The following is a 24,146-nucleotide window of genomic DNA, read 5'->3' as shown; positions in this document are numbered from 1 at the left end:
AAACATCTGGAACTGAGGAGAGCAGCTGCTGGACCTTTGGGAGAGGAACGTTGTCCCGTTCCTGTCTGATAGAGGATTCCTGGTTGTATCTAAAGGTTTTCAGCTGGTGAAACATCTGGAACTGAGGAGAGCAGCAGCTGGACCTCTGGGAGAGGAACGTTGTCCCGTTCCTGTCTGATAGAGGATTCCTGGTTGTATCTAAAGGTTTTCAGCTGGTGAAACATCTGGAACTGAGGAGAGCAGCAGCTGGACCTTTGGGAGAGGAACGTTGTCCCGTTCCTGTCTGATAGAGGATTCCTGGTTGTATCTAAAGGTTTTCAGCTGGTGAAACATCTGGAACTGAGCAGAGCAGCTGCTGGACCTTTGGGAGAGGAACGTTGTCCCGTTCCTGTCTGATAGAGGATTCCTGGTTGTATCTAAAGGTTTTCAGCTGGTGAAACATCTGGAACTGAGCAGAGCAGCTGCTGGACCTTTGGGAGAGGAACGTTGTCCCGTTCCTGTCTGATAGAGGATTCCTGGTTGTATCTAAAGGTTTTCAGCTGGTGAAACATCTGGAACTGAGGAGAGCAGCAGCTGGACCTTTGGGAGAGGAACGTTGTCCCGTTCCTGTCTGATAGAGGATTCCTGGTTGTATCTAAAGGTTTTCAGCTGGTGAAACATCTGGAACTGAGGAGAGCAGCTGCTGGACCTTTGGGAGAGGAACGTTGTCCCGTTCCTGTCTGATAGAGGATTCCTGGTTGTATCTAAAGGTTTTCAGGTGGTGAAACATCTGGAACTGAGGAGAGCAGCTGCTGGACCTTTGGGAGAGGAACGTTGTCCCGTTCCTGTCTGATAGAGGATTCCTGGTTGTATCTAAAGGTTTTCAGCTGGTGAAACATCTGGAACTGAGGAGAGCAGCTGCTGGACCTTTGGGAGAGGAACGTTGTCCCGTTCCTGTCTGATAGAGGATTCCTGGTTGTATCTAAAGGTTTTCAGCTGGTGAAACATCTGGAACTGAGGAGAGCAGCAGCTGGACCTTTGGGAGAGGAACGTTGTCCCGTTCCTGTCTGATAGAGGATTCCTGGTTGTATCTAAAGGTTTTCAGCTGGTGAAACATCTGGAACTGAGGAGAGCAGCTGCCGGACCTTTGGGAGAGGAACGTTGTCCCGTTCCTGTCTGATAGAGGATTCCTGGTTGTATCTAAAGGTTTTCAGCTGGTGAAACATCTGGAACTGAGGAGAGCAGCTGCCGGACCTTTGGGAGAGGAACGTTGTCCCGTTCCTGTCTGATAGAGGATTCCTGGTTGTATCTAAAGGTTTTCAGCTGGTGAAACATCTGGACTGCAGCAGCTGGACTCTCCTGCTACGAAGCCGATGTGGTTTAACTTTGTCCTGCTGAAATGTGCGAGTCCTTCCCTGGAGAAGGGAGCAGATGTTGCTCTGACACCTGTTTCTACTCTGCAGCATTGATGGAGCCTTTCCAGATGTGCAGGTTTCCAGCTCCAGTCCTCAGTCCATCTTAAACGAGCTTTGGATCATGCTCACATGTGGCTTCTTCTCTGCCTGATGGAGCTTTGACCTGCATCTGTGGACGTTACGCTGTGTTCACAGACTCCTGGAAGTGTTCCTGAGCCCAGGCACTGATCTCCAGGACAGAATCAGGTCTGCCTGAGGGCCTGAATATAGGACTCCATCTTTACTTCTGAGACTCTGCCTCTCTGAGGCGCTCTTTTATGTGACTGACCTGTTGATAATTCACCCGATTAGTTCCTCCAGCTGTTCCTTCAGCCTTTAATTGGCCCAGTTCCAACTTTTTTATGACGTTTTGCTGCCATCAAATTCAAGATGAGCTCATATTCTCCAGAAAAACTGCAAAAATGTCTCACTTTTAACTATTCAAATGTTTTTGCGTGTTCTGTTGTGGATAAAATATGGAGTTTTTATTCATATTTTAACTCCAGAACATTCTGCTGACACGTTAACGTTGGGCACAATGTTCACTCTTATGGACAGGAGACATTTTTCAGGTTCAAATGAGCAACAAAGGTGACGGAAAGTTTGCCGACTCGGCACAAAACGCTCACCTGCGGCTGGAGAGATGGTTGAGTCGGGTGGAGGAGAAGCTCTGGTTCTTCTTCCCCAGTTTCACCACCTTATACGCCTCCTCCGCACTATTGACCTGAACCCACCGGAGATCTGAGGAGGAGGAGAAAGGTTTCTGTTAAACATCTGCTTTCTGCAGCAGGAACCCAGCTTCTCTGCCTGGTTTGACCCCTGACCCCTGACCCCCGAACCTTTCACGAAGGCGTTGCCCTTGACGTCCTGCGACAGGCGCAGGGCGGTCCTTCTCAGGGCGCCGCTGTGGGCCACCTCCAGGAGGTCGTGAATGTTTTCGTTGTAGATTTCACAGAAAGAAACCCAGACAGAAAATTTAGTGTTTAGAGTTTCAACTTTCAGGGGGATTCTGTCCTCTCCTGCTTCAGCTGCCCCCAACACCGAGGTCCCTGCAGAAAAAAACATGTTCAGATACCTCCAACTCATCCGAATTACCAGGTTCAATTCAAATGTTTGTCATTAGAATGATTAGATGAATTCAAAATGATCACCAGAGTTATGAAAAAGTAACAAAAAAACAACCAATAATCAAATAACTCCAAAACAATTCTGAATCTTGCCTTCAAGGAGAGTCTTATTGGTCACATTCAGCAGGCTGGCATTGGTCTTCTCACCCTGAGAAGCACAAACACATCAATGTGAAGAAAGACGCTCATTTAAAGGTGCATTACACACCTCAGGCCGGGCGACAGAATCAGATAAAGTCAGACCAGAGCTTAATCAGGTCAAAGTTATTACCACAGAAGAAGAAGAAAATCAGATAAAGTCAGACCAGAGCTTAATCAGGTCAAAGTTATTACCACAGAAGAAGAATAAAATCAGATAAAGTCAGACCAGAGCTTAATCAGGTCAAAGTTATTACCACAGAAGAAGAAGAAAATCAGATGAAGTCAGACCAGAGCTTAATCAGGTCAAAGTTATTACCACAGAAGAAGAATAAAATCAGGTAAAGTCAGACCAGAGCTTAATCAGGTCAAAGTTATTACCACAGAAGAAGAATAAAATCAGGTAAAGTCAGAACAGAGCTTAATCAGGTCAAAGTTATTACCACAGAAGAAGAATAGAATCAGATAAAGTCAGACCAGAGCTTAATCAGGTCAAAGTTATTACCACAGAAGAAGAATAGAATCAGATAAAGTCAGACCAGAGCTTAATCAGGTCAAAGTTATTACCACAGAAGAAGAAGAAAATCAGATGAAGTCAGACCAGAGCTTAATCAGGTCAAAGTTATTACCACAGAAGAAGAATAAAATCAGGTAAAGTCAGACCAGAGCTTAATCAGGTCAAAGTTATTACCACAGAAGAAGAATAAAATCAGGTAAAGTCAGAACAGAGCTTAATCAGGTCAAAGTTATTACCACAGAAGAAGAATAGAATCAGATAAAGTCAGACCAGAGCTTAATCAGGTCAAAGTTATTACCACAGAAGAAGAATAGAATCAGATAAAGTCAGACCAGAGCTTAATCAGGTCAAAGTTATTACCACAGAAGAAGAATAAAATCAGATAAAGTCAGACCAGAGCTTAATCAGGTCAAAGTTATTACCACAGAAGAAGAATAAAATCAGATAAAGTCAGACCAGAGCTTAATCACGTCAAAGTTATTACCACAGAAGAAGAAGAAAATCAGGTAAAGTCAGACCAGAGCTTAATCAGGTCAAAGTTATTACCACAGAAGAAGAATAAAATCAGGTAAAGTCAGACCAGAGCTTAATCAGGTCAAAGTTATTACCACAGAAGAAGAATAAAATCAGATAAAGTCAGACCAGAGCTTAATCAGGTCAAAGTTATTACCACAGAAGAAGAATAAAATCAGGTAAAGTCAGACCAGAGCTTAATCAGGTCAAAGTTATTACCACAGAAGAAGAATAAAATCAGGTAAAGTCAGACCAGAGCTTAATCAGGTCAAAGTTATTACCACAGAAGAAGAATAAACTCAGATAAAGTCAGACCAGAGCTTAATCTGGTCAAAGTTATTACCACAGAAGAAGAATAAAATCAGGTAAAGTCAGACCAGAGCTTAATCACGTCAAAGTTATTACCACAGAAGAAGAATAAAATCAGATAAAGTCAGACCAGAGCTTAATCAGGTCAAAGTTATTACCACAGAAGAAGAAGAAAATCAGATAAAGTCAGACCAGAGCTTAATCAGGTCAAAGTTATTACCACAGAAGAAGAATAAAATCAGATAAAGTCAGACCAGAGCTTAATCACGTCAAAGTTATTACCACAGAAGAAGAATAAAATCAGATAAAGTCAGACCAGAGCTTAATCACGTCAAAGTTATTACCAAAGAAGAAGAATAAAATCAGATAAAGTCAGACCAGAGCTTAATCAGGTCAAAGTTATTACCACAGAAGAAGAATAAAATCAGATAAAGTCAGACCAGAGCTTAATCACGTCAAAGTTATTACCAAAGAAGAAGAATAAAATCAGATAAAGTCAGACCAGAGCTTAATCAGGTCAAAGTTATTACCATAGAAGAAGAATAAACTCAGATAAAGTCAGACCAGAGCTTAATCAGGTCAAAGTTATTACCACAGAAGAAGAATAAAATCAGGTAAAGTCAGACCAGAGCTTAATCAGGTCAAAGTTATTACCATAGAAGAAGAATAAAATCAGATAAAGTCAGACCAGAGCTTAATCAGGTCAAAGTTATTACCATAGAAGAAGAATAAACTCAGATAAAGTCAGACCAGAGATTAATCAGGTCAAAGTTATTACCACAGAAGAAGAATAAAATCAGATAAAGTCAGACCAGAGCTTAATCAGGTCAAAGTTATTACCACAGAAGAAGAATAAAATCAGGTAAAGTCAGACCAGAGCTTAATCAGGTCAAAGTTATTACCATAGAAGAAGAATAAAATCAGATAAAGTCAGACCAGAGCTTAATCAGGTCAAAGTTATTACCACAGAAGAAGAATAAAATCAGGTAAAGTCAGACCAGAGCTTAATCAGGTCAAAGTTATTACCATAGAAGAAGAATAAAATCAGATAAAGTCAGACCAGAGCTTAATCAGGTCAAAGTTATTACCATAGAAGAAGAATAAACTCAGATAAAGTCAGACCAGAGATTAATCAGGTCAAAGTTATTACCACAGAAGAAGAATAAAATCAGATAAAGTCAGACCAGAGCTTAATCAGGTCAAAGTTATTACCACAGAAGAAGAATAAAATCAGGTAAAGTCAGACCAGAGCTTAATCAGGTCAAAGTTATTACCATAGAAGAAGAATAAAATCAGATAAAGTCAGACCAGAGCTTAATCACGTCAAAGTTATTACCACAGAAGAAGAATAAACTCAGGTAAAGTCAGACCAGAGCTTAATCAGGTCAAAGTTATTACCACAGAAGAAGAATAAAATCAGGTAAAGTCAGACCAGAGCTTAATCAGGTCAAAGTTATTACCACAGAAGAAGAATAAACTCAGATAAAGTCAGACCAGAGCTTAATCAGGTCAAAGTTATTACCACAGAAGAAGAATAAAATCAGATAAAGTCAGACCAGAGCTTAATCTGGTCAAAGTTATTACCACAGAAGAAGAATAAACTCAGATAAAGTCAGACCAGAGCTTAATCAGGTCAAAGTTATTACCATAGAAGAAGAATAAAATCAGGTAAAGTCAGACCAGAGCTTAATCAGGTCAAAGTTATTACCACAGAAGAAGACATCGGTGGTCTCAACAAGAAGCCAAAACACAAAACTACTTCTTTATTGCAGTAAAAGTAATTTTAGTCACCCGGCTTAAATACAGTGTAACGTGAATATAACTGAAAACACACAATTCCAGTTCTGTTTAACACACACAGCTGTTTTAAATCTATCTTTAGGCGCAGCTGCAGTGTTTTCTGCAGCATCTACTCTGCAGCATCTACTCTGCAGCGCTCCCCGGTGCAGAAAAGCAGAATTAAACGCGTCACCTCTTTGAATTGTCTCAGCAGGTTTCTCTTGAAGGCTGCTTCCTCGGCCTGCTGCTCCCTGCTGAGTCGGCAGAACTCTCGGCAGCGCTGAGGCTTGATGCTCATGCCAGGAAAGACCCGTCCATCGACGCTGCTGAAGATCACATCGAGAGACCGGGGCAGGATGCCGGCATCAGCATCTGGACCTTCAGTGACAGAAGCAGAGAGTCCAGACTTTTCTCATCAAAATCTACAGAACACAACTGAAAGAGGCTCAAGAGTCCAGCAAATACTAAAAGGAGAGTGAGTGCCTGTGTAGAAATCCCTCCGTTAGCTCTCCTATAGCCGCAAGTAGCCACATAACAGCAGCTATGAGCTAACAGAGCTATAGCACACGTTCATTCATTCATTCTTCTTAAAGTATTGGTGAAATACAGACAAATAATGCCTTATTTAGAGGCTCTAAGCCCCGTTCACTCCGTTATATGGATCTCCAGTTATCTAAATATCTTCAGAAGGACGCCGACTTTCACCAAACTGTTCTCAGTGAGCAGATGAACGTATTTCATGCCAGAAATAAGGTCCAGGTTTAAAAGTTCTCCTTTAAACACAGTGTTCCTGAACCTCTCCAGCAGCCTTTTCTTCTGTCACCTGAACCCAGCATCTAACAGAGAAAAGTTCTCCTTAAAGCCACAGCCTACGACCTCTGAACCCTCCGAGCTTTAAAAAGAAGAAGCAGAACAAAAGTCCTGATGCACTCGGGACATAAAAAGCAGCGAAGAGGATGACGATGCGTCTGCACATCCCCCCTCAGAGGCCCCTGAAAGCTTCCTCTCTGCTCCAGGTGCAATTTAAGAGTGAAAGCATGTTTCATGAGGCTGAGCTGAGCTGAGCTGGATTTCCACATCACCAATGAGGAGAGGGGAGTCAGAGAGACACGAACCAGAGAAATGAGAAACCAATTCATATGAATGTGAGGCTGCAGATGACCTCAGTCATGCTAAAAAGCTTCCTTTCAAGGCCGCAGCAGCTATTAAAGCCGTCCTTTACCTAAAAAGGTGAACGTCTTGCCCGCATTGGTGACGCCGTACGTGAAGAGCAGCGAGTTTTCTCCTTCAAGAACATCTTTGACCAAGTCTCTCACGGTGCCGTCAAACAGCTCTTTCTGTGTCGTCTCAGGGCCGTAAACCTGTTGAAGGAAAGAAAAAACCCAACAATGTAAATGTGATTTATTTCTACAGCCCTTTACAACAGTCCATTTCGAGAGTATGAGACGATAAAAAAACCGGAGTGTCAATCACACATGAAGCAACAGATAAATAAATAAATAAATAATAAAAAAAAATAAATAATAATAATAAAAGAAAATATAATATATAAAATAATAAATAAAAAATTAATAATAAATATAAAATTAAATATAATAATAATAAATAAATAAAATTAAATAAATGTCTGTCATGCTGATGGATGAAATCTATCACACTCTCCCCTCTCATAGAATGTAAATGTAATTTATTTCTACAGCCCTTTACAACAATCCATTTCGGTACCAAAGTGCTTTACAGCAGATAATAAATAAAGAAAATAATAAGTAAAAAACAATAAAATAACAGTAAAAGCAATAAAATACAGCAAAATTGAATAAGATAAAAGTGTCACCATTCTACTGGGTATTAAAAGCCATCTGAAATAAATATGTTTTTAGCCCTGATTTAAAGAGGCCCAGGTCAGAAATAAGATACATCTGGGGGGGGGGCTTATTCCAGAGCCTGGGGGCACCCCAGGGCTTGTATTTGGACCTGAACACTTCCAGAAAAAGTTGATTTGTTGACCTCAGAGCTCTGCCAGGGTTACAGTTAAAAGCTCAGATAAATACGATGGGGTGAGGCCGTTAAGAGCTTTAAAAACAAACTTTAAAAGTTTAAAATCAGTTCTATAAAGGACAGGAAGCCAATGAAGGGAGTTAAGAACAGGAGTGATGTGCACAGGTCTGTCAGTGTTGGTTAAAGACGGGCAGCAGCAGCATTTTGCACCAGTTGAAGGCGACTGAGAGAAGTCTGGGAGACGATCAATGATCAGAGGAAAGATTTCTCAACCTTTCCTCATTTAAGTTGCTTTCTCTTCCACCTGGAAGCACTAACCTGGGAGAACTGGAAGCGCTGTCCGGTCTGTGGGAGGGATTTATCGGCGCTGAGTCTTGCTGCGAGGGACAAACGGGGAGGCTTGAGTAGAACTTTGTCCGGAGGCTCAATGGTGACGCAGTCCTGAGAAAAGAAGCGCAAACAAACTCATCTGCATGCAATGCAATGAAAGGAAACCTTCGAGCTCCTTCTGCAGTCACTGGTTTCTGGTTGATGCCTGATCCGATTACCTGTGACTCTCCACTGTTGCTCTCTGATGAAGAGAAGGGTCGGATTCTGAGGAAGACCTGGAGATGATCTCTTTCCTCGATGCAGGAACGCTGCAGAACACAAAGGCACTCAATTAAGAAACCGAATGCTGAAAAAGGAAGGAAAACTTAGCTTTTTTAGGCTGAAAATCTGTTGATAGATATCATTTTACTTCCACTGTGTCCGCACCAAGCCGGCATAAACCTGCAGCTGGTCTAAGAACGACATGAAAGAGCTCATATTGTCTGTAGTTCAGAGGGAAAAACAGTGAATATAATGCATCCTGCATCAGGTGATCATATATCATATATAATCCCTGAGAGCTCCAGGAAAAGGTCATTATTCTAAATGCAAAAAACAAAATAACTTGATGGAGTAAAGACAAGGAAGGGTAAACAGGTGAGGGTGTCAGGTATAAAAGAAGCTTCCACCAATGGTTCAGTCTTTCTCAGAGTCAGACTGTGAAGAACTTTGGTCTTTCAGCATCTCCAGAGCAGAATATTGTGAACAGATTCAGGGAGTCTGGGGAAGTCTCAGTGTGGAAAGGCCAAGGACAGAAAGCCCTGTTGGATGAGCTCGGAGCCCTCAGGCAGCACTGCAGGAGAAACCGTCAGGCCACCATGATCCATACAGCCACATGGGCTCAGGAGGAGCTGGGAAAAGCATTTCCACTCAACACAGTCCACGGCTGCATCCAGAAATGTGAGCTGAAGCTGCACCACACCAGGAGGAAGCCATATATCAGCTCTGAGCAGAACCACGGCCCAGTTCTCTGGACTCCAGCTCATCTCAGAGGGACAGAAAGACGGTGGACACGTGTTCTGTGGGCAGATGAGTCCACGTTTCAGCTGCTTCTGGGAAAAACTGATGAGAAAGAGCATCCAGGCTGTTCTCAGAGAAAGGTTTAAGAGTATGGGGCTGCATCAGTGTTGAGCAGCTGAAATCTGGGATTCAGCAGGAATGGACACAGATTCCTCTGAAAAACTGCAACAATCAGTGTCCTCAGTTCCCAAAACATTAAAAAGAGTCATTAAAGGAAGCTGTTGGAACACGATGGGAAACTTGACTCCATAACAACGTTTTTGAATGTATTCCACTGCATTAAATTCTAGATTTGTTTACAAAAACAGTGAGAATCGTGCTTATGTTCACTGAATAAAGTTTTATGCTAATTAACCGATGTCCCATCTTTCCTGGAGGTGGAGCAGACTTACCTGCGTGTCTGTGTCAGATGAGAGATCACTTTTCACATCTTCAGCCTCGACCTGATCACGTTTTTCTGCGTTGTTAATCAGCCACGAGTCCATCATCCTGCTATAAAAAAAAGCTCATTAACCTTAACCACTTCAACCATTTGATCGTAAACAAACAAGAAAGCCGTGGTAACCCGTATGAATTCGTGCGTTTACCTGGAATCAAACAAGTTGATCACCAAATAAATCTTTGCTGACCAACTGTTTGCGTTTCCTGTGACTTCAACTAAACGCGTTTACGAGCTTTACTTAAATACAGCACTCGTTAAGTTTTTATTAGCGTGATTAATCCGAAGAATTCAGAATATTCTCGTATTTTTGCACGAGTTAAACAAGCTAGCTAACAAGCTAGTCTGTTAGCTGGAATTTCCACCTGACAAGCAGCCACACCTGTCAACGAAGTAAAGCACGACTTATCCAAAGTTCGCTTAATCTTCTGAAAAATTAACTCGGCGTTTACAATTCGGCCGGTGTGTAACTTCAACAGACACTTACCTGGCATTTACGAATGTGACATTAGATAATACGACAGCAGAATGTTCTTTTGTGCGCTAACTAGCGTTGAGCTAAACACAACAACACTGCCGCGGTCCGAGTTTGAAACGGGCCAATCAGATTCAAGCAGAAGCTACGCATGCGTCGTCTCCCCGAGACGTTCGCGGGACACTTTTGTTGTCGGAATTCATGCATAATTCAAATAAAAACAATGGTTCAACCAGTTACACCAGAATATTTTAAGAAACTCACTGTTTGACAATGGATTTATTTTTTGATGGACTAAATTTTCAAAACTAAAAGCTCTGTGGGTTTTTTTTACCCTTCCTAAGATGTCAACCAATGTTTTGTATAGGAAAACAATCAATATGAATGTAAATGTAAATGTATTTTATTTATACAGCCCTTTACAACAATCCATTTCGGTACCAAAGTGCTTTACAGCAGATAATAAATAAAGAAAAGAATAAGAACAAAACAATAAAATAACAGTATACTCAATAAAATACAACAAAATTGAAAAAGATAATATAAAAGTGTCACCATACTACTGGGTATTAAAAGCCATCTGAAATAAGTATGTTTTTAGCCTAGATTTAAAGAGGCCCAGGTCAGAAATAAGACACATCTCTGGGATAGTTTGAGAACTCATCATTTTATAAGTACAGCCAGAGTTGAGAATATAAATTACATGTGTGCAAGCAAAGATTATTCATTGATAAGGATCTCTCTGTGAGCTCCTGGCAGTTTACCAAGTAACCAGACCAGTTATTTTCACTAGATGGCACAATCCATTTTTTGAGTGAAAGGCAATTTATGTTGCACTCGATGAACATGCTCCAGTCAGTCATTTAGTTAGTCAGACATCAGGCAGAGAGGAGAGAAGCAGCTATAGCTCAGCATGGCGTTGAATATCCCTGGTGTGATTGTGATGGTTCTTTTCTACCTGCTGGTCCTGGGGACTGGCATCTGGGCCTCATTCAAGTCTAAAAGGAAGCAGAAGAAGAGTTCAGCCACAGGAATGGAGATGGCCCTGCTTGGAAATCGGAGCATCAGCTGGGTGGTGGGGATCTTCACAATGACGGGTGAGGAGAACAGAGTCTGATGTGCCATTATGCTCGTTTTCCAGCTCCATGGAGTGCAATGAGTCGCTGATCCGGAACCAGGGAAGAGTAGGTGTTCATTTCAGGGAATTAAAAGCATTTTTTAAACTGTCAATAAAGCCAAAACCTGTTTTCAGGTCATTTTGTAAATCGTGTTTTTCACCTGAAGCGTGTACTTTTGTTCAAGCTCCAGAACCACTGCTGATTTGATTTGTTCCAAGTTAAATACACGTTAAATTAGCTCCGTTTTTTTAGTTTTTTTTTTAAGTAATGCTGTTTTTCCTGCTTTTTCCTTTGATCTAAATCCCCTCACAGGTATGTTTTTGTGAGATTTCATCTGCTCTACATTAACATCAGCCTCTTAAACAGCAGAAAGTCTCTTGTCTAACACATAAAGACATATTGTAAGTCTTAGTCAACAGGTTGTCTAATCACAAGCAGATGTGTACAGATGTGCAGTATATAATAGGGTGTGGCTCTGGTGAGAGGTATCTTTGCTGTACTTGGGTTGCAAACCCTGATGAAACCCGGCTGATATGTCATCTGTTTGGAAAAAACTGAAAGATATATGAGTGTTGACACATTCCTCCAACTTTTTCCAGCTCTCTGCTGTCGTTGCTACGGAAACGCGACACATTAAGTCTGCTGTCAGTTGCCGTTGTCATGGTGCACAGCACTGAAATGACTCCACCTCCATGAATGTTATCAGTTGTAGTTTTATCACCTAATATTCACGTCTCTGTCCAACCAGCGGCTGTTTCTAAGGTTACGTTTTTCCTCTGTCTTCATGCATCTCTCAGCCACGTGGGTCGGAGGAGGCTCCATTGTTGGCATGACTGAGATGATGTACACGCCATCTATGGGACTGACCTGGACACTCGTGTTGTTAATGGCATACAGTACATCTTTCATTCTTGGTAAGAGTGTAGAATTACATCTGACAGGATATTTGAATGTGGAATAAGACTAATTTAGTCCGAAGATCGCTGAGTTAGTGCCAAATAATGTACAGTATAATCACTAAACAGTGATTAAAAGACTCTCCAAACCTCCATCATCCAGCTCTGCATCAGTGGTACCTTCACTTTTGGCTTTTTTGCACATGTTGACCTGAAAATGACAACATATAAGAATACAGAGTGAAAGAATTTAGTAAAACTGCCGACAAAAGTCATTTTAACTCTTTTTAAAATGCGTAAAAAAGTCCAAATTTTGTCCTCTTACTTTTTTTTGTGTTTAAACCTGTTTCCAGTCACCGTTTAAACATTAAAATCTACACTCACCGGCCACTTTATCAGGTAGTTTGGACCCGTTTTACCTTCAGAACGGCCTGAATTCCTCACTTTCAACCAGGTGTTGGAAACATCCCTCAGAGGTTTGGGTCCATTTTGACATGACAGCATCATGCAGCTGCTGCAGATGTGTCGGCTGCACATCCCAAAGCTGCTCTGCTGGACTGAGATCTGGTGACTGTGCTGAAAGACCAAGTTTCCTGAACTTATTGATGATTCTCTGGAGTTCTCTGGACTCTGATGCAGCCCCATAGCTTTAAACCTTCCTCTGAGAACAGCTGGATGCTCTTTCTCAGCAGTTTTTCCCAGAAGCAGCTGAAACGTGGACTCATCTGCCCACAGAACACGTGTCCACTGTCTTTCTGTCCCTCTGAGATGAGCTGGAGTCCAGAGAACTGGGCCGTGGTTCTGCTCAGAGCTGATATATGGCTTCCTCCTGGTGTGATACCAAAGTTCTTTCCAGTCTGACTCTGAGGAATATTTCCTGAACTTATTGATGATTCTCTGATGGAGTTTGGCCCAAAGCGGTGAGCCACGACCCATCCTTGTTGGAGAGGCTGAACCTTTGGTGGAAGCTGCTTTTATACCCAATCCTGACACCCTCACCTGTCAGCAGGTAACCTGCTGCTTGGAGAAGCTCCAGAAGCTGTTGCTGGAGATTCTATAAACTTTCTGTCTTTCTTTGGCTCCAGAACAGCTTTTACTGAGTGATTTTCTAAACAGAAAGAAGTTTATCAGTAAAGAAACTGAACATTTTGGTCATTTTTTTGGTCTTGTGTCTGTTAAATAAAGGTTCAAACTGATAAACTAATGACATATTTAGTTTTTTGCAGGTAACCTGCTGGTTGGAGAAGCTCCAGAAGCTGTTGCTGTAGATTCTATAAACTTTCTGTCTTTCTTTGACTCCAGAACAGCTTTTAGAGTGTTTTGCTGCATTAAACTAATTTCTTTTGATATTCCAAATACATAAAAATTGGTCAGTGAAGCAGCTTAAACCTGCTCAGAAAAGACAAAACAGGAGGATAAAATGTTTTTCTCTCATTCGATATGTGTCAGTGTGAGATTGGAAAGAACATTTTGAAAGGCTGAAAACCAGATTTCTGAGTGAAATTAGATAAAACTGGAGCTAACTGAGGCTCCACCAATAAGGTTCGAGCTTATGTTAGAAGAAAGAATTCTTTCTCTCTGCTTCTGTCTTTTCCTCTGATCTCTCCAGCATCTGATGTTTATTCTGGTCTTCCTTCTCTTCTTCTTCACTTCATGTTGTCTTCCTTCTCTTCTTCTTCACTTCCTGTTGTCTTCCTTCTCTTCTTCTTCACTTCCTGTTGTCTTCCTTCTCTTCTTCTTCACTTCCTGTTGTCTTCCTTCTCTTCTTCACTTCCTGTTGTCTTCCTTCTCTTCTTCTTCACTCCCTGTTATCTTCCTTCTCTTCTTCTTCACTTCCTGTTATCTTCCTTCTCTTCTTCTTCACTTCCTGTTGTCTTCCTTCTCTTCTTCTTCACTTCCTGTTGTCTTCCTTCTCTTCTTCTTCACTCCCTGTTGTCTTCCTTCTCTTCTTCTTCACTTCCTGTTGTCTTCCTTCTCTTCTTCTTCACTTCCTGTTGTCTTCCTTCTCTTCTTCTTCACTTCCTGTTGTCTTCCTTCTCTTCTTCTTCACTTCCTGTTGTCTTCCTTCTCTTCTTCTTCACTTCCTGTTGTCTTCCTTCTCTTCTTCTTCACTTCCTGTTGTCTTCCTTCTCTTCTTCTTCACTTCCTGTTGTCTTCCTTCTCTTCTTCTTCACTTCCTGTTGTCTTCCTTCTCTTCTTCTTCACTTCCTGTGACACTTTTCTTGCTGCTGTGTCTGACTCTGGGGCTCGTTTTTGATAGTTTTTTACTGTTTTAACTGTTTTAACTGTGTTTCTGAGGGTTTTTATCTCGTTGTTGGCGTTTAAAGCTTGAAACCAAAGTAATAAAACACACATCTGAGCAGCCGTGGGTGAGTTTCACAGCAACTTTCCACACTGAGACTTCCCCAGACTTCCCCAGATATTCTGCTCTGTAGATGCTGAAAGACCAAAGTTCTGCCCACGCTTGCATTAAGAAATGTAAAAAACTGACTTATTGATGGTTCTCTGATTAAATTTGGGAAAAGGTGGTGAGCCACGCCCCACTCTTGCTTGGAAAGACTAAACCTCTGGTGGATTTTAATCATGCTGCTGCATCACATTCTGGATTTATTCCCCATGGGAAAAGTTGATATATCGTCTTTTTTTCCCCAGGTTTTTAGAGACACATTTAAAACTGTCAGTGTCAGACTCCAGAGTGCAGCACAGAATATATGATCAACAATTAAAGATTGCATTAATATTGTAGGATTATGAATGTCGTTGGGTTATATTTACATTATAAGCATTAAGGACGTGTTTTTCTGTAATTTTCCATCAGTTAAGCGCTTTGAAAAAGCCTTTCATTGGTTATTTTTATCAGTATTTAACTGAATATAACCTTTTTGAATCTGAAAGTAGGGAAAAAGTAAATATAAAAATGCAGTTTAGATGATTTTTTTCTGTTATTAATCTCTTCAAAAGCATTGTTGAAAGACCAAACTTCTGCCCACACTGCCCACCATTTTCCATAAGTTAAGTGCTTTGAAAAAGCCTTTCATTGGTTATTTTTATCAGTATTTAACTGAATATAACCTTTTTGAATCTGAAATTAGGGAAAAAGTAAATATAAAATGCAGTTTAGATGATTTTTTTCTGTTAATTATCTCTTCAAAAGCATTGTTTATTACTGAATCAACCAAATTGTAACTTTTACCAACTAGAATTTCAGCTAAGGTTGAAACATCATAACGTAACCATGACGACTGCTTTCGTTTGGTTTTAATGTGAGACCCTAAGGAAGAGTTCGATTGAATATCTGATGATGGTTCAGTGTTGATTCAGTTAGATTTTTCTAATTGAATCAATTAGAAAAAGGACCAAATGCACGACCAAATCACAAATTTAAGCTTTTGTTTCATTTTAGAAGGTTTCCAAACATGGGTGGATCAGTTATGAACTTGAGCAGAATCACATGTGAAAATCTTTCAATCTTATGGCAGTTTCTTTGTAAATGTGACGTTTTCTCCTGTCCTCACATCAAGGTGGTTTGGTGTTTGCCAAGCCAATGAGAGACAGGAGATGTATGACGATGCTGGACCCTTTCCAGGTCAAATATGGAAAGGTGCTAACAGCTGGACTGTGCCTGGTTTCGGTTTTTCTTGACGTGGTCTGGGTGGCGGAAACACTAATAAGTCTCGGTACAGTTTTACATGAAGTCTCTATACTCACATGTGTGGATTTACTGCTGATATACTCATACTAACTGAAATAAAAGTTTATTCTGATGGAAATGCATTGGAAATAGGACATTTGATCAGTGATTTGAGTGTGAAATTACACTTGTTCATCAGGGGGAACCATGAGTGTCGTCTTGGATGTATCCTACAACCTGTGCATCTGGATCTCTGCACTTGTTGCTATCATCTACACACTCCTCGGAGGTCTCTATTCTGTGGCCTACACAGATATAATACAGCTTGCTCTCATGTTCATCAGCATGGTGAGTTTGCTTTAAGAGAAAATAACTCATCTGAATGCCTTTAAAAGCTGTGTGTGGTCATCTTTTCCATGCTTATTTGTCTCTGCAGTGCATCTGTGCTCCCTTTGTGATGACAAACCCTCACTCGTTGAACATTAGCCAAACGCTGATGAGCAACACCGTGCACGCTGCCTGGATTGGTACACCGGAGCTGAAAAGGATCTGGATAATGATTGATGATTTCTTATACTTGGTAGGATAATATGACAATAATTAGTCAGTAGTCACATGTTGTTCAGGAGTGAAACGGGATCCAAATGTCAGAATGACCTGTTCATTCATTGTTTAGGTTGTACAGTACTCTGTAAAAGTCTTGAGCAAACCCTCATTTCTTTCTTTCTGTTATCAGGAAAAAACGGAGACAGGTGCAGCAACTTACTGAAACAAATAATGGAAATGCAACATATCATGATTATGGATGTTGGCTGCCTTTTGTTCCATTCTCTGTCAGATGATCCCACACTGCTTCAATAATGTTGAGGTCCGGGCTCTGGGGAGGATTCATCCCTCCATAAGACCTGTTGCCACTGATTTTCAGTCCACTTCTTGTGTCATTTGGCACAGCTCAGCCTTTTCTCCCTGTTTCCCTTCCTTAAGAACGGCTTCTTGACAGCCACCCTTCCATGGAGACCATTTCTGATGAGGCTTGGGCCAACAGTAGATGGATCAGCTGAAGGTCCAGATGCATCTCTCAGGTCCTGTCAGGTCACAGCTGGATTTTTTCCTCTTCCTTAAGGACATCACTTTCAGATCCTGTTCATCTGCTGTAGATGGTTTTTAGGCCTGACACTTCTTCTTTTGTCCTCCACTTGTCCAGTTTCCTCAAATGTTTTAAGGACACACTGCACACCATGCTGAGATATGCCAAGTTTTCAGCTAATAGCTCTTTGGGAATCACCTTGTTGCTGCAGAAATCCTATTTTCTGTCTGTCAAACTGTGTTTTCTTTGATGTTTTTCATAGATGCAGCTAAAGAAATGGGAACAAATGATGTGTCTTTGTGACAAAGTGCCTAAAGATCCAGTTTAAAATGGCTTCTTTGCTAAGTTGTCTGTTCTGTGTCGACACAACACTGGTTCATCCCTTGAGTTAGGAGCCTTTTTTCTGCCTGAATGCTTCATAGCTCAGAGTTAAGTGGCTTAACAAAGAAAAACTGGGCTGAAAATGAGTGAAAAAGCAAAGAAAATGTCCGGAGAAAACCACCGAAGGACCTTCTGAAATCACTGTATCATCACTTTTGCATCTGAATGTCCATCTTCAGTAATGCCTCAACAGTTTTCCCAAAGAGGAAATCCTGATTGCTGCAGAAATCCTATTTTCTGTCTGTCAAACTGTGTTATCTTTGCTGTTTTTCATAGATGCAGCTAAAGAAATAGGAATAAATTATGTGTCTTTGTGACAGGCTGCTGGTAACAAAGTGCCTGAAGATACAATCAAAGATAAGTTCTTTGTCTGGTATGAGTTAGGTTACTTTTTCCGCTTGAATGGTTCATAGGTCAGAGTTAAGTGGCTTAACCAAGTCTGGCTTTTCCAAGTTTTAGTCAAGTATTACACATTAACCTTGAACTCCACTGGATGAGCAGGTCTTAGTTAAATATCACACTATTTTTCACAAAAATAGTAACTCAAAGTTTTTTTTCTCACCACGAATCCAGCGAGTCTGGCCACTGATTCAAAAATACGATCTCGTCCCTTTTCCGCCTTTCAGTGGAAGCCAGCCTCTGAATAACAGCAATTCAGCTGAAGGTCTGTCGTTAGGAGTCCCGGACTCCCCCGTGCACGGTTTCAGCTCCGACCCTGGCCGGCGGAAAGGATGTTGAGATCCGGCTCGAAGGACCAAGTTGTTGAGAAAATTCTCCCGATGAGGCTCAGAGTCGCTGGAGTCAGTTAACACAAAGGTTTAATCTTGCAGCAAGGAGACAAGTCTGCACAAAGCTGGCACAGGACTGTCTGGACTCTGAAGTGATACTTCTGCTCTTTACGCTCTCTACTACAAAATCATTAGCCACACAGGGTCATGAGACATTCCCGTAGTTCACTCCTATCACGGTCTTAGTTAGATTAACATCTTCTTTGTTCAGTAAATCAAGGTTCATACAGAAGATAGAACTAGCAAAGATAGGAAGCCTTCTGCAGCATCCAAGGTTAAACTAAGAAGACTTCTTTTCTTATAGTATAATGGTCTCCTGCTTCCGTGGTAGAGTCTCACTTCTCATCAGACATTTTGTGTTGTTTCACCTTCCAGTCACTGGGAAGTCTGGGATATCAGTGCTTCCACCAGAGAATCCTGTCTGCCTCCTCCTCAGCCAGCGCCAAGTTCACATGCTTCGCTGCTGCTTTCCTCATTCTTGTCTTTGGGATACCGCCGATACTAATTGGAGCTGCGGCCTCCTCCACAGGTAACAGCATCAGTTCTTACACAGAAACTGTTATCTAAAACCGTCCATCCAGAGAGTCCGATCTCTCAAGTCCAGCTGAAGATCTGATGTTACAGCAAATAATCTACAAATAAAGCCCTCACTAATTGCTATTCTATGTTTCTGTAATATGTAATTACCTGCATAAGGAGTGGAAACAGGGTGGATGAACCCCAACCGTCGGGGGGAACAGGTAGTGAACAGTGGTACAAACTGTGAATAATTGTAAGACCCACTTATAGCCGGTGGGATCAGTATATAGATCCAGAGGGAATGGACTTGTGCTGAAACTTGGCCGAGCTGCAGTGGTTTTGGTCCAGTTTTTCAGGCTTTTTTCGTCTTTTTCTGCTGTAGTTAAATGGTTTAATCAGATGAAATATAAACACGGATGATAAATATTAACTCAGAATCAGTGAAAACATCACATCTGTCCCTTTACAGGTTGTCAACAGATTTAATGCCTTCTTTATTTAAGCTGTTGAAGAAATTCCCTCATGATATAACTAATATAAATACTATGATCTCTGATGAATGTGAGTCAGTCTGGGTAAGTTGGAGGGTCAGGTCTCGGTCTTTGCCTCCATCTTTTAATCTTCTCTGCCTTTTCTTATTCCTTCTTGTCTTTTCTTTGCCTCTTTCAACCAGTTTTTTGTCTTTTTTTCTCTTTTACTCAATTTTTTTTTATGAAAACCTGTATTTTTTTCCCCAAATGTTTTAATTATATTATATTATCTCGATTTCTACTAAATATATAAGCTCATCATTCTCTCCTCGGCAACGCCAACAACCTGTTGCCAGGTCGATAGATCCCAGGACACGTCCGATCGGCTCAGGAGAAGCCCTGCAGGATCGCTCAGGCTCCTGAAGAAGCTTTGAGACTGGACGAGTTACAGTGTCCTGTCAGCGGAAACGTGTCCAGAATATCTTTGCATTGTGACATTGAAATATTCCCAGATCCCACCCCCAGCTACAGTCAAACACTGATGCTCTGCCAGGGCTCAGAAATAAGTGCCATGAACTGTTGCATTTTAAACCAAATGTAATCTTTTACTAACCCAGGCCTCTTTGTCACTGATTTCCACACACTGTCAGACTCAATACATCAAGCTTCTCCAGGGGATACCCATAGGTTCTGTGTAGAAACTGGATATCTGTGTTTGTGCATGTCTCAGACTGGAACCAGACCTCCTATGGTGCTCCCTCTCCATATGCACGAGGGGAAGCCGCTCTCGTCCTGCCGATCGCCCTTCAGCACCTGACGCCACCCTTCATCTCCATCATTGGTATCGGATGCGTGGCCGCTGCTGCGATGTCATCAGTGGACTCTGCTCTGCTCTCTTCAGCTTCTGTTTTCACCTCCAACCTCTACAAGAGCACGCTGAGGCCTCAGGTGAATGAGTGCTGCTGTCAAAGTTTAACTGTGGAAACATTAGGAAACATTTGACCGCACAGCATGCAGTTACTTTGGACGGATGTAAAGTCTTTGACACGCTGCTTAGTGATGGCGGCGACTCTCGCTGGGAGCTCGTGGCACAGCGTCTTCTCTAAAGTGCCAGGTGACGTAAAACTTCCAGGTTGATTATAACAGAGCTCTCACGTCTCATGCATTGAGCCTTGTGTCACGCACTCCCGCCACACATTTTATTTCTCATGCTGAAAAAATAATTAAGATATCAATTTCTCTGGCGCGCTGCTGTCGCTATGGAAACACGCACGTGTCCCACGAGTCTGAGCAGAGCTGTTATTAATAACAACAACACTTCTAATATAATTAATATTATTATTATTAATGAAAGACCCCCCCCCCACTCTTGCCTGCACTGAAAACTTGAGAGCCCTGGAACAAAAACTTTGGGGTCCTGTTGATTGTAATAATGTTAGCGACATACTGGATGAATAACTTCCAGCTGCTATTAACATGTAGCTGATGAGGACTGCAAGAGTGAGGCAGAGTTAGCTATATAAGAGTCAGGCAGAGTTAGCTATATAAGAGTCAGGCAGAGTTAGCTATATAAGAGTCAGGCAGAGTTAGCTATATAAGAGTCAGGCAGAGTTAGCTATATAAGAGTCAGGCAGAGTTAGCTATATAAGAGTGAGGCAGAGTTAGCTATATAAGAGTGAGGCAGAGTTAGCTATATAAGAGTCAGGCAGAGTTAGCTATATAAGAGTCAGGCAGAGTTAGCTATATAAGAGTCAGGCAGAGTTAGCTATATAAGAGTGAGGCAGAGTTAGCTATATAAGAGTCAGGCAGAGTTAGCTATATAAGAGTGAGGCAGAGTTAGCTATATAAGAGTGAGGCAGAGTTAGCTATATAAGAGTCAGGCAGAGTTAGCTATATAAGAGTGAGGCAGAGTTAGCTATATAAGAGTGAGGCAGAGTTAGCTATATAAGAGTCAGGCAGAGTTAGCTATATAAGAGTGAGGCAGAGTTAGCTATATAAGAGTCAGGCAGAGTTAGCTATATAAGAGTCAGGCAGAGTTAGCTATATAAGAGTGAGGCAGAGTTAGCTATATAAGAGTGAGGCAGAGTTAGCTATATAAGAGTCAGGCAGAGTTAGCTATATAAGAGTGAGGCAGAGTTAGCTATATAAGAGTGAGGCAGAGTTAGCTATATAAGAGTCAGGCAGAGTTAGCTATATAAGAGTGAGGCAGAGTTAGCTATATAAGAGTGAGGCAGAGTTAGCTATATAAGAGTCAGGCAGAGTTAGCTATATAAGAGTGAGGCAGAGTTAGCTATATAAGAGTCAGGCAGAGTTAGCTATATAAGAGTCAGGCAGAGTTAGCTATATAAGAGTGAGGCAGAGTTAGCTATATAAGAGTCAGGCAGAGTTAGCTATATAAGAGTGAGGCAGAGTTAGCTATATAAGAGTCAGGCAGAGTTAGCTATATAAGAGTGAGGCAGAGTTAGCTATATAAGAGTGAGGCAGAGTTAGCTATATAAGAGTCAGGCAGAGTTAGCTATATAAGAGTGAGGCAGAGTTAGCTATATAAGAGTCAGGCAGAGTTAGCTATATAAGAGTCTGGCAGAGTTAGCTATATAAGAGTGAGGCAGAGTTAGCTATATAGAGTTATATATTGTACTATATAAGTGGCTGAGGATCGATAAGAGAACCGAATCGATAAGTGGTATCGATAATGGAACCGGAAATGCTCATATAAAAAAAGATAAGAATTTAAAAGCACTTCTGTTGATTTATTATTTCAGTCCTTAAATACAAAGTTTAACTTTGTTTTCCGCTCTTTGCTCAGGCGCCAGACGGCGAGATTCTGTGGGTGCTCCGCGCTGCTGTGGTCGTTGTGGGCTTGGTCGGCACGTCACTCACTCACCTGAATAACAGCATCATCGTTTTCTGGTTGCTTGGCGCCGAAGTGGCCTATCTCATAGTCTTCCCTCAACTCGTCTGCGTCCTCTTCTGCAAAGTCTCAAACGCTTATGGAGCTGTTGTCGGCTGCCTGGTGGGATTGCTGATCAGAGTGCTCTGTGGAGACCCAGGACTGGGACTGCCAGCTGTCCTCCACTTCCCAGGATGCACTCTGGAGGACGGCGTGTACGTCCAATATGCTCCAGTTAAGAGCATTTCCATGGTGTTTTCCATCTGTGCCATCTTGGTGTTCTCATACCTGGCTTCTGTGCTCTTTAACAATAACCTGCTGCCTGTGAAATGGGATGTGTTTAAAGTCAAAGTCCAGCACTCATCACAACCCCTGACATCACTGGTTAGTGGCAAACAACTCAGTGATGATGAGAAGTGAATGAAAACTCCTTCACATCAGGAAATAACGTTAATGAATAATGTTAACAGGAAATACATTCAGAATATCTGCATATATGTGATAAACATGTGATTACAGAGCTCTGAAGGGGTGTTTCTTGTGTATTTCTCAATATAAAGTGTGATGATTTTACTGTACACCTTTACTTTGTATTCAGATATTTGTAATGATGGCGTAAACAGGGAAGTTTATTGTGTTGTTGTGCTACATTTGACTGGTGAGATAGATGGAGATAATATAAATATGACAAATATCTGAAAAAATCCCCCTTTTTTTTTTACTAAATCTGTACAGTGAAAACTTACAGCAATAAAGATAAAGAATAAAGATCCAAACCACAGTCTGTGGTCAGTAAATCTCTCTACCTCATGTCTTATCTGAAGATGGATGCCAATTACATCACCTGATGATGGAGAACCAGAGGAAGAACACTGCTGGGAGCACTATAGTAAGAAAGTAGACCAAATGATTCAAATATATACATGTATGACATGAATAAGACATTGATTTAGTATCTAGTTATGCAAGATGAACCTTTAACAGCAGAGAGTCTGCTCTTAGTTTCCCTCTTGTGGCCGAAAGTAGCAGCAGGTTAACACTGAAGCACAGTACTCTGTCAGGCTAAAGCGTGATAATGATGGATTATATAATGAAAGCAAGAAGTAGGGATTTGGTTGATTGGTTTGAATACGGTTCTGTGTCTTATAAAGTGAGCTTTTCTGTATCAAAGTGAGTGACAGTATCAGTGTGTGCTGTCCTGACCTACATTAACTGAAGTGCTTGCATTGTTTGCTTCTACCTATTGAGATTTGGGGTTTACAATGTCCCTAAAACAGTTAAACTATTCCTTATATAGACGGCTCGGGTGAGAGCTGTAAGGATATTATGATCTCCTTGACAACAGACCGTCCTTCACACTCATCTTGTGCTGTTAGCCACCTGAGACCAAATGCTATATGTTGCAGAAAGTTCCCAAAAGCATTAAGAATAGAAAATAGAAATAGAAAAATACTTTATTCATCCCCCAGTGGAGGAAATTCAAATTAGTGGAGTAGCTAAAAAAAAATATAGGTAAAAAAGAAAAGAAAAAAGACATGTTCCACTTGCATTTTAAGTATGAATTCTCTGTAAGAGATTTTTTGTAGGCACAACAGACCAGAATATGACTGAGAAAGTCCTTTTGGTAGTTTCCCCGCCCACAGAATACTATGTTTTCAGTTACTACAGCTATGGATTTTATACCAAGCTTGTCTGCCTTGATATGTTGGTGTCTCAGTTGCTTAGATGCATCAGACCGATCTATCTGCAATCTGAAGCATTCTGGAGGAAAACACGAAGCATCTGTCCCAGCTCGGGATGGGAAAGAACAGGTTCAGTACTTTGATTATTCCGCCTGCCAAACGATCCCGTTCATAGATTCTGTAACGTCCGACGCATTTGCGCGATGACGTCATGCGCACGCTTCGAATTTTTGCTCAGAACGTTTCCAACATGGCGTCGAGGCAGAAGCGCTGCAAAGTTTGGTTATATTTCACCAAAAAGGACAAAAATAGGGCCAGTTGCAACACGCGCAGAGCTGTTATCACACCAAAGGAGGAAACATTTGACCGCACAGCATGCAGTTACTTTGGACGGATGGAAAGTCTTTGATACGCTGTGAAGCGATGGCGGCGACTCTCGCTGGGAGCTCGTGGCACAGCGTCTTCTCAAAAGTCCCCGGTTAGTAAAACTTCCAGGTTGGTTTTAACAGGGCTCTCACGTCTCACGCATTGAGCCTTTTGTCACGCACTCCCGCCACACATTTTATT

At 41.5% G+C, this 24,146-nt stretch overlaps 3 protein-coding genes across 3 annotated transcripts in view; 2 read left to right on the top strand and 1 right to left on the bottom strand.

Moving 5' to 3' along the window:
• Positions 1-10,224, bottom strand: part of kif20ba (kinesin family member 20Ba) — a 65,065-nt gene extending 54,841 nt beyond the window's left edge. The window contains exons 1-9 of the mRNA XM_072390513.1: positions 10,130-10,224; positions 9,596-9,695; positions 8,363-8,452; positions 8,133-8,255; positions 7,039-7,177; positions 6,010-6,194; positions 2,654-2,708; positions 2,273-2,482; positions 2,063-2,174 (exon numbers count right to left, since the gene is read on the bottom strand). Of these exons, the coding sequence (XP_072246614.1) occupies positions 2,063-2,174; positions 2,273-2,482; positions 2,654-2,708; positions 6,010-6,194; positions 7,039-7,177; positions 8,133-8,255; positions 8,363-8,452; positions 9,596-9,691 (1,010 nt within the window). The 5' untranslated portion in view covers positions 9,692-9,695; positions 10,130-10,224. The remainder of the gene's footprint in view (positions 1-2,062; positions 2,175-2,272; positions 2,483-2,653; positions 2,709-6,009; positions 6,195-7,038; positions 7,178-8,132; positions 8,256-8,362; positions 8,453-9,595; positions 9,696-10,129) is intronic.
• The window catches only part of LOC140312735 (endothelial PAS domain-containing protein 1-like), a 486,153-nt gene that overhangs the window by 455,368 nt on the left and 6,639 nt on the right, over positions 1-24,146 (top strand). The window lies entirely within an intron of this gene.
• On the top strand, positions 11,031-22,317 carry LOC140313420 (high-affinity choline transporter 1-like). The gene is made up of 8 exons (XM_072391517.1): positions 11,031-11,214; positions 12,033-12,149; positions 15,653-15,808; positions 15,962-16,110; positions 16,199-16,342; positions 18,394-18,547; positions 19,738-19,955; positions 21,814-22,317. Exons 1-8 carry the CDS (start codon positions 11,031-11,033, stop codon positions 22,315-22,317), a joined length of 1,626 nt encoding a protein of 541 aa, XP_072247618.1.

This window comes from Leuresthes tenuis, unplaced genomic scaffold (genome assembly GCF_036924035.1).
Source record: "Leuresthes tenuis unplaced genomic scaffold, fLeuTen1.0.hap1 SCAF_8, whole genome shotgun sequence".
Lineage (NCBI taxonomy): Eukaryota > Metazoa > Chordata > Actinopteri > Atheriniformes > Atherinopsidae > Leuresthes > Leuresthes tenuis.
The sequence above is the reverse complement of the archived record's forward strand: the minus strand, read 5'-3'. Positions and strand labels throughout refer to the sequence as shown.